Raw genomic sequence first — 13,909 nt, forward strand, 5'->3', positions numbered from 1 at the left:
TTAAGTAAATTCAGCAACCTAGGATCACAAGAGTCGGTCCTGCTCAGAGGAGTTTACAGTCCACACATATCAGGAGAACAAAAAAACTTCATTGATAACATGATAAAAGTCAGAGGATTGTATCATAATACTCCATGGATAATAGGAGGAGATTTTAATATGATCAAAACACTAAATGAAAAAAGAGGTGGAATACGCAGGGCGGATGTAGACATGGAGATGTTTGGGGACACCATAAATAACCAGAGACTAGTGGATCTCCCAACCACCAATGGAATTCATACATGGGACAAAAGAAGAGGAGGCAAACATCAAATTGCATCAAGACTAAACAGGTTTCTAATATCAGAAGAGATAGTAAGCACAGGCATTTTCATGGAGGCAATGATACTCCTTGGGATGGGATCAGATCATTGGCCAGTGAGATTGGAGATTGATCTCAAAGCCAACCCCAAAAGGAGACCCTTCAGATTTGAAGCATTTTGGCTCAGGGACCCAAATTTCATTAGCAAGGTGGAGGAATGGTGGACACAGAGTGAACAAAGGGGTAGGAACAGAATGCAAACGTTCCAACGTAAGCTAAAGGGAATTAAGCAAAAAATCAAGAGATGGAACCAATAGGAATTTGGCAACATACTGAGGGACCAATAACAGTTGACTAAGAAAATGGAAGAAATCCAACAAGAAATCATAAGATAAGGGAGAAGCCAGGACTTAGAACTGGAAGAAGGCATATTAGTCAGCCAACTAGAGGAACAAAGGAAGTAGGAAGAGATATTATGGAGACAAAAGTCAAGAGTGAATTGGTTGCGAGAGGGTGAAAAAAACACTAGATTTTTCCACAAAGCCATCCAACACAGGCAGACCAACAGAATATTCTCCTTGAGAAATGAAGTCGGGGAAAGACAAACCCAACATGAGGAAATGGAGGAGACCCTAGTAAAATACTATAAAGACCTCCTAACAGAACCTCAAGTGGATAGACAGGTGGCAGTGAGCAGAATATGCAATGAGATCCCTAAGAAAATATCAAGAGAACAAAACCTTGCCATAATGAGAGCAGTCATGATAGAGGAAGTCGAGGAAGTGGTGAAAGGGATTAAGAAAAATAAGGCCCCGGGACTAGATGGCTTCACGGCGGAATTCTACCAAGCAGCTTCGAAATTTATAGGCAAGGACATTGTAGCAGTAGTGGAAGAATCCAAAAGGGACCAAAAGGTATGTGTTTTATAAATGAAAAAGGACCTACCTAAACTTACAGAAAAAAAACAAACGCAGTTAGATAAGTATCATGTTATAACATTAATATGATAATAATAACAAAAGAAAATAGAGAACATAATTACATAGTCTATAACATAACTTTATATAGAATTATGAGAATGAAAGAAAACAAATTGGGCTTTTATCTCACTATAAAGCCAATATGGTGCACCTTACATGTATTACATTAAAAGAGATATTTGTGTATTTTCAATTAAAACAAAAATTAAAGCATATATATTGATATAACATTAGTATGATCATCAATATAAGGTTAACTTGGGCATGATAACATGCTAATACATTAAAATAGAAATATTTACAAGTTTTATATGAAAATTCATACCGAGCAATGATATATCTCACTATAATGTTAGCAGTACCGTGATGACATACATTGGATAAATCATAGGCTCACTAATAATAAAAAACATACATTGCAAGAAATTTTCTACAATTTTTCTTTTACAATTACAAAGTTTACATGGGATTATTAGTGTTGAGTTAACATAAATTATTTTAACTCAAGAGAGAATGAGGAATACATAAACCGACCTGGATCCATCTTAACTCTAGATTTATTAAGCACCAAAATGGATCAAGTTTATCGTGAAACAAATTTCTTTTTTGAGTGAAAAACTTGAGGAAATGTTTGCACCTCAAGAGAGTTATTTAACTTTAGTTAAACTATTTAGATGTTTGCACCTCAAGAGACTTTATTTAATTTTATTTAAATTTTAACTTTTTTTTTCATACAAATTAGCCATTAGAGAAGAATATCATGGGTTACCATTTTTTAATGTAAATTGGCAATAAGAAAATAATACCATGGGAAAACCCATGAGTTGCAAAAATATGGAGCCAATAAACTCTTGTAAATTTACTATTTTATCTCAATTTTAATTTAATTATTAATAATCAATTATTTACATTTTTTTACTTTTATTTATTTTTATGTAATTTGACGAAGTATAAATATTTACATAACATAATATAACATCACATATGTATACTTATGAGCCTGACATTTAAAAATTATTCACATAATTAACTCCTACACGTCTAATGTACACATCTAACAGCTCACACTTACACATCTAACACCTACACATCTACTCCACACTGGTATGTAGAGCATCTCTCAACGCAACCATATTAACACAAAGACCAACCATGGTGACATGGGCCTTACACTACACTAGGTCATAGTGCATCAGTTTACACTTACAAAATGAATTTGCATGGGATTATCAATGTTGAGTTAGAATAAATTATTCTACTTTCGTTAATTCAAAAGTGACTGTGGAATATATAAATCATATTAACTCAACTTACCTATGGTAACAAGGTCATCACACTTCACTTAGTAATAGTGCATTCACCCCTACCTATACATTGGAAGCCATTCCCCCCACCTATACATTGGAACACACTAATCAACATGGGTAGGGTTAGATATAGAATAAACCTATATATCAATTAATTGAGACAAATTTAAAGGGAAATGAAAAGTCAATACACATCACAAGATAAACATGCCAGATGGAGACTACTAGAAATGGGATTTAGAGTAGGATCTAGACAAGGAATCAGTTCTAAACCACTTGCTGAATTTGAAAAGAAGGATTTGGATGAGACACCAAGCTAAAATTACCAACTAAATTTGTAGAGTAAGAGGCAAACAAGACATCGAAATAAGTGGTTGACAAGACCCATATCAGAATCATTAGTAGAATTTGCAAATGAGTGAAAAGGGTGCCATAATAGATTATCATACAATAAAATGTTAAAAAAATGTTCATAAACAAGTTTTTAAAATCCAAATCCAATGTAAATAGGTCATTAGAAACAAAATCTTAAATCGAGATCTACAAAGGGCACGATGGCAAAATTACTAAAATTCTTGAAGTATGAGGTTGGACAAAGAACAAAAGAAAATACTAGTTTTGAAAAGCCAACAATGTAGACTCATTAAAGAGATCGATAAACAAAATGCAAAAGTGAAAGCTAGACAAGGAACCAAAGCATAACTATTGATACAATTTCCCAAATAGAAAAAATAAAACATTACAAGAAAAATTAGAAAACCGTGAAATGTAGAAAAACTTTCCCAAATAGAAAAAATAAAACATTACAAGAAAAATTAGAAAACCGTGAAATGTAGAAAAACTTTTATAGGAGAGAATTTGAAATGTTTCCCACACTACACAAATAACCATGATCAAACTATAAAAGATGACATCATCATTGGAGACGTTACATATTGCCCTAATGTGATGTCACCACCTTACACTCCAACCATGTGTGAAGTGTTCCATAGTGATTACTATATTGGAAAGGAATTCAATATTGAACACTTCCACATTAGGCACTACTATTTGGGTCATTGCTAGAAGGGAGTTGAAATTTGATACTGAGCATGGAAGTTTCACCAATTACACAAATAGTGAAAGTTATTGCACGAATATTGACAAAACACCATGATAATGGGTGACCATTAGCAAGCCTTGTTGGCATCTACATTTATACACATCATTTTCAAACGATGCCAAGACACTAACATGGCCTTTTAACTTACTCAATTAATAATAGTGTCAACAACAACAAAAACACATTAACACATTAGTGTTATTATTAGTGTTGACCTTCAACTTAGGGTTGCATAAAATCTTGTTCAACTTTTCTTGAAGTAGAACAAGATTAGTCAACTCTTCTTGAAGTGGATTCATTTATCAATAAAGATGTCTGTAAATTTCATACAATGCAGTGATTGATTCGTTTTAGTAAAGTTGCTTATATTTTCATGCACTTCAATGTCCGAGGAGCATGTTTATCAATAAACATGTTTGTATATTTCACACAATGTAATGATTGATTCATTTTAGTAAAGGTGCTTATATTTCCGTGCAATGAATTATACATAGTACTTATTGGTTCAAAACAAAATTTATGTTTTTCTAAATTTAGATATTTAATTCTGATTAAGTTGTACAGTACTATGTTGATGGTTGTTTTTTACACTCGTTCAGATTTTCTCTGGAGTTTTTCTCAAAGCTAGAGGAAAAGATTCAAGCAAGGGAGATGAGGAAAATGGAAAAAGGGGAGTCAAATGTCTTTTTAATAATGCATGAGTAGACTCTATAATAATAGAAAAATCTGGGGCCAGTATCAACATGTGACAAAAAAAGGCAAATAATCAAGTGTGTCAAATTTGGAGCAAGCTATATCAACACTTTGTAGTCATGCATAGGTTTTGAGTAGTGAGCTCCCCTTGTGGCACTTCCATTGGAGAGTTTAGCATACCTTATTTGCATGTATTTAGTAGTAGGCTCTATTCTTGGCATGGTGATCTTCCCAAATCTTCTATTCTTAGGTTTTGAGTAGTGAGCTCCCCTTGTGGCGCTTCCATTGGAGAGTTTAGCATACCTTATTTGCATGTATTTAGTAGTAGGCTCTATTCTTGGCACGGTGATCTTCCCAAATCTTCTATTCTTTCGGTGTACCTTTGCACTTTCAAAAACAAATAGTATTCTTTAAACTATTAGACTACTCTTTGATTTACCAATCATCTCTAGAAAAAAACTATTAGACTACTCTTTGATTTACCAATCATCTCTAGAAAAAAAAAATTTAAAGCTTCCTTTTTAATTTCTATCAAATGTTGTTAAATCCATTGCCTACCATTCTTACTTCATATTTACCTTTTAACCTTAAAATTTTACTTTAAAAAACACAAACAATCCCACACCATGTCCTTTTCCCAAACCCTACACAAAAAAGCACAATTTACAATGTCCTTTTGCCATAATTTAGTTGAGTTGTCCAAATTTGTTCACTAGCATTTTTACTTCATGTTAACGTTTTGACCTTAAAATTATACCTTTCAAAAACACAACCACAACCCCACACAAAGAATCACAATGTGCAAAGTCCTTTTCCCACACCCCACACAAAGAAGCACAATTCGCAAAGTCCTTTTCCCAGAAGATAGTTGTCCAAATTCAAAATCAACGGCAGAATGATTCGAGATGAAAGCGAAACGATATAGCCAAGGAAACTACTTGTCCTGTTCTACTCTAACAATTAGATATGGAAGTTAATGTTCTCATCCACATGACCATTATCTACCATTATATATCCAACTAATGAAACCAACAAAGAGATCATCTTTCATTTAGCTATTATCCTTCCTACTTCAATTGCCATGAAAACCAAAAGATATCACTTTCATTGAAGCAGAACCATACACCAAATCCACATTGTATCCGCATTGTATGAACCCCACAACCATTCCTATATCCTTTATTATATATTCCAAAATTTAAAACACATTCGCATCCATGCACCAACATCATGGAAGGCCTGCGTTTTTCTGTCATGCAATGATATCATCTAATCATGTTCTTTATTTAAATTTAAAAACAAATAATTCTCCGCGATCCATTATCACTAACCCCAAATTTATCTATAAGAAATTCAAATACATCGAAGAAGAATAGCTAACTATTGTAGCTTAGTGAGTAGAAGCCATATGGGCGATCAGATCTACCACTCGTGTACTGCAAAACACAGAATCAAAGAAACCAAATTAATATCGCAAGCACCGAAGTAATACTTTTTGAAAATCAAGAAACCCATTGAGCGTTCATCAAATATACTGCGGGTTAAATTCTCACCTGTATCCCCATTCGTTGTCGTACCATGAAACTAATTTCACAAAATTGTCACTCAATGCTATGCCCGCCTGTGCATCAAATATGCTTGATCTACAACGATGAACAATATCCAGTCAATATCACAACTAAAGCGCATGGATAGAACAGAAACGAACTGAATGTTTTGGACAAATTTGAACATACCGACTGTCCCCAATGAAATCTGTAGATACCACAGCGTCCTCTGTGTAACCAAGAATTCCTTTCAATTTTCCCTCAGATTCCTCCCTATAAAATGAAATGTACCATATATAGTTAAAATGAAATACACAACCTCGAAACTTGTTCCTGGCAGAGATTGTATATATCCTGATTCCTTCCTCTTCTTAGGGGGTAACTGAGATTACTTACTTAATGGCCGCCTTGATCTCGTCATAAGTGGCAGACTTCTCAAGTCTAACAGTCAAATCAACAACTGAAACGTCTGGTGTGGGTACTCGGAAGGCCATTCCAGTCAACTTTCCATTAAGAGCTGGTAGAACCTTGCCAACAGCCTTCAAAAAATACAATCACAATTAGTAGCTGTGAGAACATAGAAGGTGATGCTGGTCGGGATTCATATTAACAAAATTACAAGAAAAATATGCAGAACCCAACTAGATTACAGAGAATTAGCCAATTGCAAGTACACAGTTAATGTTTCTCCAAAGCAATCCAATAAATAAATAAAACCTAATCACCCTAAGCATGGGACAATATGCTAAAATGCCAAAATTAGGTAAGAAATAAAAAATATTAAATTCAAATGGGATCCAATGTCAAGCAACTGTGTTGTTGCGCTTACTATAAAGAAGTGGTACTTCCCATTTGCTCTCCTAAGTCACCTAACCGTCAAGGGTAACCATAAGGATGAACAAACACCAGTGGAAAATAGAAACAGACAAGCTTAGCAAAGTGGGCTTTACAAAGAGATAATTTGGATGTAAAGATAGGAAAATCGTGAGCCCTAGGTTTCGAACAACAGTGCACTTTCATGATTGCGTGAGAAGCCGTATTTTGTAACAAGCTGTATTTTGTAACAGTGCACTTTCATGACTTGAGTAATGGTAACGAGCTGTATTTTGTCACTTGACACGGTAAGGTGGTAGTCTCACTGTTTGTTGCTCAAGTAAGACCCTGGTCATACTAAGTTTTGTTCAGGTAAGGTCCTGATCATAACTTCCCATGAAGAGAAGACATTTCAGGTTTCTCGGAGCTATCTTGAAGCAGTAAATCAATAAAACTAACCTTATAAAGTGTTTAATGTAAATGATAATCACCAGAATAAAATATTTACTGATGGTTTTAACTTTGAAATATGTTTAATCATCATTGATAATTTGTTGTTTCCTACCTTAGCTGCTCCTGTACTGCTAGGAATAATGTTAGAACCAGCTCCTCTGCCACCTCGCCAGTCCTTGTTTGATGGTCCATCAACTGTCTTCTGTGTTGCTGTTTACATACAGAAACATAAATCAATGCAGCTTGCAGACACCTTGTATCAATAAAATGCAAGGGCATAATACTAGATCATAGTAAGTGTACCTGTGATGGAATGGACAGTTGTCATGAGACCTTCAACAATGCCAAACTTGTCATTGATTACCTGCCAAAGAAAACAGAGTGTTTTTGTTCTCTTTTAACATATAGTTCCTCCCCAGCAATATGTAATTTTTCTCATATAAATACACCTATACGATGAAAACTGTGATAATTCAGTAAAATTATCATATAAATACACCTATACGATGAAAACTGTGATAATTCAGTAAAAATATCATTGCAAACCTTAGCCAAGGGAGCCAAGCAGTTAGTAGTACAGCTTGCATTTGAAACGATGTTCAAATCAGATTTGTATTGGTGCTCATTAACCCCAACAACAAACATAGGCGCATCCTTGCTGGGAGCTGAGATAACTACTTTTTTAGCACCTGCCTGTTAGAAATCAACAAAGAAATTTTATTATAGAGTTCAAATTGTAATTTTCATTGTTGGAGTTTATACCGTTTGAAATTTACAAAATTAAATATGTTAAAATCATAGAATAGATTGTTCTCCAAAGACACTGAAAACAAACATGTTATTCTTTAATCACCTCGTCAATTTCAAATAGTCACAACTATGAAGCAATTTTAAGGTAACCTTTCATGAGGTGACTGCTCAATTTGAAAGAAGTTTCTCGTCAATTTCAAGTAGTCACAACTATGAAGCAATTTTAAGGTAACCTTTCATGAGGTGACTGCTCAATTTGAAAGAAGTTTCAACTTAGAATAGGGTTGGTTATGCTGATATCAGTCAACAGTGTCAATTTTATGAATTGAGAAAGAGCCAAAGCGGACTTGCTATTGCCAAATCTCCTTGCTCATTGCTCATGTAGGGAGGGAGAAGTATGTAAGGTATTACCTGTGACAACTCTTTCTTTCATTTTTCCGGTGGTTCACGGATACCCGCAGTCACTAGGTGGCCCCTACATCCAAGGAAGTCACTAGGTGGCCCCTACGTCCAAAGAGTACGTCCAAAGAGTATCTGAGTTTGATCAAGGTGTCAAAGGAGTATCTGAGTTTGATCAAGGTGTCAAGCCTCGCGGCCAATAGCTTGATCTAACCCCAAGGGCTTTGGGGAGAATTGACCCAAACCACGAGACACTTGTTTGACCAGTTGAAAACTCCTTAGTTACCTCAAATATCATTTATCAACTTTTAGGTACATTGTATTTTAAATAGCTCGACCCAAACCACGAGGCACTTGTTTGACCAATTGGGCTAACCTTTGGGGCTATGTAAAAACTCCTTAGTTACCTCAAATATCATTTATCAACTTTTAGGTACATTGTATTTTAAATAGCTCGACCTAACCCCAAGGACTTCGGGAGTACATTGTATTTTAAACAATTATAGCTCGACCTAACCCCAAGGACTTCGGGAGAATTGACCGTGTGACCTCCCAAACTTCCCAAACCACAAGGCAACCTCCCAAACCACAAGGCACTTGTTTGACTAATTGAGCACCTCCCAAACCTCCCAAACCACAAGGCACTTGTTTGACTAATTGTTGACTAATTGAGCTAACCCTTGAGGCTACGTGAAAACTCATTAGTCATTAGTTACTTAGGCTACGTGAAAACTCATTAGTTACCTCAAATATCATTGGTATACATTGTATTTTTTTAATTAGTAATTTTTTAATTAGTAAAATATGGGATAAACTTTGAAGGAAAAAATCAATTATAATTGAATTGTTGAATGGTAATATTCAAACCTTCAAGTGAGCAGCTGCTTTCTCTTTGTCGGTGAAGACACCTGTGGATTCAACCACATACTCTGCGCCGACCTCACCCCATGGTATTTCCTCAGGATTTCTACAGTTTTCAAACCAAAATGTGAACAGTTGGACAAATGGGAACAAATAGACAATGTCAGCACTCACACTCTGTTCATGCCTAAGCTCAAGCAGTAACTGACCTACGAAACTGTTATTGATCTCCATAAACAAGTGTTTTACCTGAAACCGAATACAGCAACAGATTTTTCTCCAAAGAGTAAAGTTTTCGAGTCTTTGACCTTGACTTCATGATGCTTCCACTGTCCGTGGACACTGTCATACTTGAACATATAATTCTGAAAAATAACAGAGGCACAAAAATTACTGCAGAGATCTTGAGTGGGCAAAATATGGTAGAAGAAAGCTATCAAATGAGTTAATAAAATCTTCCTGTTTCAGTTTGTCTGTAAAACATAAATGCTGTTGGGAATAAATCGAAGAACAAAAAATGCAAAACGAAGAACAATCTTCAGGTAGACGATCCAAAATTCATCAGGAGAATGATGTGCAAATACACCTAAATTTCAATGAAGAATTCCTCCTAGATAGATAAATAAGGAAGAAGAGAAAAATTGCTCATTTAAAAGGACTTTGCCAAAGAATAATGTATTCATTATACAAGCGGACTTTGCCAAAGAATAATGTATTCATTATGCAAACGAACTCAAATATTCTTGAAAGATACCGTATATAATGATCGAGCAGGATTTGAAGAGAGCAAATCAAGCCTTGATAACATTTCTGGCTTCAGGGTTTCATTCCTAGAATATACTTTATAATGACAAGAGAATAGAGCTAATCAGAATTTTAAATATGCCAAAGATCTGTATTTTCAGTGATTGATTCTGTGTCAATGATCCGTAAATCAATCAAACTTGTCCGCAAAGAGTATTCTAAAGTGTCTGCAGAAATGCTTTATCAATATCAAGTTCAAAAGAAACACAGATTAGCGGCTATAATATGCATTTGCTGTAAACGAGGGTTTAATCGGCAATCTAAAAGACTAAAACTGCAAATTCATAAGCCGTCGAGAGCCAAAGAAAAGTAACTAGATAAATAGGAGGATCTGCTTTGTTACTAAAATGCTTAAATAACAGCAATTATCTTCCAAATACAGCTTTAAAATCAACCGATTATACAAATAAATCCCTCAATCTCATCCAGTAAGTCATCAAAAGAAAAAAAATCCTCAGACCCGTGCACAAAGCTACAAAATCATGTCGAAATGCTTCAACAAAGTCGTAAGACGGCAACCAGCATATGTACCATATAATCGGTAGAAATGAACGGGTCATTCACCGCCACAAGCTCAATATCATCGCGAGTCAAAGCCACACGGGCGACGAGCCTTCCAATTCGGCCAAAACCTGCACAGCAAAATTCCACCGTACATCGCCAAATAAAAGATCAGAACAACAGATGAAAACAGAGAAAACCACCAACGCAAAAACGCCTGTTAAATCTGAGTCGAGTAATTGCCATTGATTCCAATCTTGATCTTCCCAGTAGAACCTGGACATAGCGATGCCGCGACAAACAGGAAAGAAAAAACAATTAAAGATCAAAAGAAATGAAAAACGTATCAGCAAATAAGATTTAACATCCCTTTGCAGATAAAGTCACATCAGCAAATAAGACTTAACATCAACTTCGCAGATAAAATGACTCACCCATTGTCAGATACAGAACTTGATAGCTGAAATATTTTTCTAGAAACAAGAGAGCGAGCTGAATTATGGCTAGAAGTGAGGGACAGATAGGCCCTTATATAGATATTTTCGAAATATCAAGATTTGGACCTTTGAGCATTACCAACCTCGGTCATTAATATTATAGTGTTCCAAGTTCCCACGTTTTGAGATATTACGGAGTCGTAGACTTCACGATAGTTGCTAACTGTCTGCGCTGGCGTTTCTGTAGTGGAGTTATGGCTTTATTATCTATGACGTGTCTTACTATTTTGGCAACACACGTAAGGGATGTAACTTTATGGTGGTTCGTGTAATAATTATATAAATCGAATAATTATTATTATTATTATGGAATTGTAAGGAGCGACCAAATTAGTGTAAATTAGTGTATGAGATTTTTTTTTGACAAATTTTATGGAGTTATTTACGAGATAAAAAGGGTTTAGGTTTAATAAGTTTTTTACCATTTTGATGGCGGTATTTCAAATACTTAAGTTGATTGCTTTTTCATTGCATATTGAGATTGGTGAAGATCTAGAATTATCTTAATAAGAAATAATTAAAAAAAATAGTAAAGCGAGATAATAAAATAAATTTATTTTAATTATAAATCTTTTAAATATTAGTTTTATATGAGTGAATATAGATGGAGTTTTAAACAAGAATGGTGAATTGGTCATCTTTTTAATAAATAAGGTAGTATGATCAGTGCATTTATGACTTCACTTCAAGTAATTTTATGACATTTCATTTCAGACAATCTTTCATTGAGCAAGATTGCATCCAAGCTAGAATTATGACATGATTCAAGTAGATGCTTGGGGATTATTTTCATGGTGATGTTAATTTTATTTAGAATGCACTTTTCTCTCCTCTTTAGTCTGGGTTAAAAGCGGTTATTTTTTGCGTTTTTCTCTTTGTTTGGTTTTGGTTATAACTTCCTTTTAATGAGTCTCAAAGCAGGTTTTGTGGTCCATCTTTGACCTTGTTCATTTTGCTTAGGGCTCCTCCATCGTTGTTGGGCTCTGACCTCTCTCACATTGGGTGTTTATTCTCTCCAGTCTAAGTTTTTCTCCCTCTCATCTGCTTGTAGTAATGGTAAGGTAATGTCCTTGAAGTTGGCATGGAGGTGAGGGTCGAGGCTCACTCAAGGTCTTGGGGCTCACATGCATAAGGAGTCATGTGCTAGGACTTTTCATTATTAGACTCTACCTGAAATAAAATATGAGCTATAGGACCTAGAGGATGACATCATGGGCGGCACAAGTGTTTGTTTAATTTTGAGGTTACATTAGCAATTGCAGTTTGGGTGCCCAATGTGAAGCATACTCGCGGGCACTAAAACCAATTTATGTATACCATCGATCTATATTGGTGCACGGAATCTCTCCTAGGAAAGGTTGGAAGGATGTTAAGTATATAGAGGGGAGATTGGCATGAATTAAAGCAGGCCTTGCTATAGGACCAAGGCCCAATAACCACAACCCTGTGGTACAAGTGCACATTGAGGTTAATGCCTCAATTTCTTCTTAGTCTTGTCCATGTATTTGCACTCTTTAATATTTTTGCTTTCAGTAACGCATAGGATAACACATGGGACTATTTGGGTAGTTGTCAATGGGTTTGTCAATATATTTGTTATTTAATGAGATAGATAACAGACATTGGTTAAGATTCAATTGTTTTTGAGCATGTTAGTTTCTTGGATTGATAGTTACTAATTTTACGAATGGTTTGGTTTCCTTAATGACAGACCATTGGAAGATGAGAACTAAGGCTATATGTAATACTTTGATATGAATATATTTTTTATCTTTTAAATTTTCTTTTAAATATTAATTAAATTTAGTTATTTTGATTATTCTAAATACACATTAAATTCAAAATTAAATAAAAATGATTAAAAATAAAAGCATCATTTTCTCACCCAAAGGTACCATATTAAATGGTTTTGTGCCCTGTACACACATAAGTGGATCAAAGCCCACCCTTAAGTCTTGATTTTTCATTGAGGGGAGAATGGAAGAAAAGGAGAATATCAAGTAGTTTTATGGAGTAGGGTTTCAGGCCTAAAGGTTTAAGAGGCTTGTGCCTTTGGTTTACTCTCTACAAGCTCTCCCTTCCTTACCTCAATTACATTGAACACCCCCCTCATATCAAAATGATCAAGCATGAAGTGGATTTTTTTATGGATCCATTAGAGAGGGTTAAGATCTGGAGTAGCCTTGCTACCTGCATGTTGCAAACATCAACTCCTTTCTTTTCAACTCATAAAGGGCCCTTGACACAGACAACATGCGAAGCCACCGCTAATGAGCCTAGGTATTACAATAAGAATTCTGCAACTCCCAGGGCTACCAGCTTTACTTATCAACCTAGGGTTCATACAAACTTGGAGGTGACAGTGTTATATGCACAAGTAAAAGTGAATAGCTATGCTAAGCAAATAACTATGCTAAGCAAAATTGATAAGTCAATCACTAACCTAATGCTGATATCTAAGTTGCAGAGGTAAAGACAATCAAATTATACTAAGGTGTAAGCAAAGAAACTTAAGCTAAATCGGTTTTCAAGTGGAAGAGCAATCGGAGGTCGAAATCAGTGAAAGGAGGACGTAACGAAGCAATCGTGCATAAGAACCATTGGATCAGCCAATGAACAGAATATGAACGGCAGATATCTTATCATGAAGGCTTAAGTGACTAGATGGATGAACAGAGTGAACGACTGAGGTCTTATCCCAGAGGTTAAGTGGATAGATGGATGAACCGAACGAACGAACAAGATGAACGACGAAGATCTTATTGCGAAGGCCTAAGTGACTAGATGGATGAACAGGGTGAACGCACAGGATGAACGACTGAGGTCTTATCGCGAAGGTTAATTCAAGAGATGGATAGATAGGGTAATGAAGCGATGAACGACAGAGATTGTATCATG

General features: G+C 35.3%; 1 protein-coding gene across 1 annotated transcript; it reads right to left on the reverse strand.

The window, feature by feature from the left end:
* Positions 1-5,468: 5,468 nt before the first annotated feature.
* On the reverse strand, positions 5,469-11,069 carry LOC149183660 (glyceraldehyde-3-phosphate dehydrogenase, cytosolic-like). The gene is made up of 12 exons (XM_089417207.1): positions 10,949-11,069; positions 10,758-10,790; positions 10,545-10,645; positions 9,459-9,574; positions 9,216-9,315; positions 7,746-7,892; positions 7,503-7,563; positions 7,312-7,409; positions 6,330-6,472; positions 6,123-6,206; positions 5,940-6,029; positions 5,469-5,822 (listed from the first exon to the last, which is right to left on the reverse strand). Exons 1-12 carry the CDS (start codon positions 10,950-10,952, stop codon positions 5,777-5,779), a joined length of 1,023 nt encoding a protein of 340 aa, XP_089273333.1. The 5' UTR covers positions 10,953-11,069; the 3' UTR covers positions 5,469-5,776.
* Positions 11,070-13,909: the final 2,840 nt, after the last annotated feature.

The sequence above is a fragment of the Pinus tabuliformis genome, chromosome 3_2 (assembly GCF_031772625.1).
Source record: "Pinus tabuliformis cultivar Carrire ecotype Pingquan chromosome 3_2, CPIR1, whole genome shotgun sequence".
Classification (NCBI taxonomy): domain Eukaryota; kingdom Viridiplantae; phylum Streptophyta; class Pinopsida; order Pinales; family Pinaceae; genus Pinus; species Pinus tabuliformis.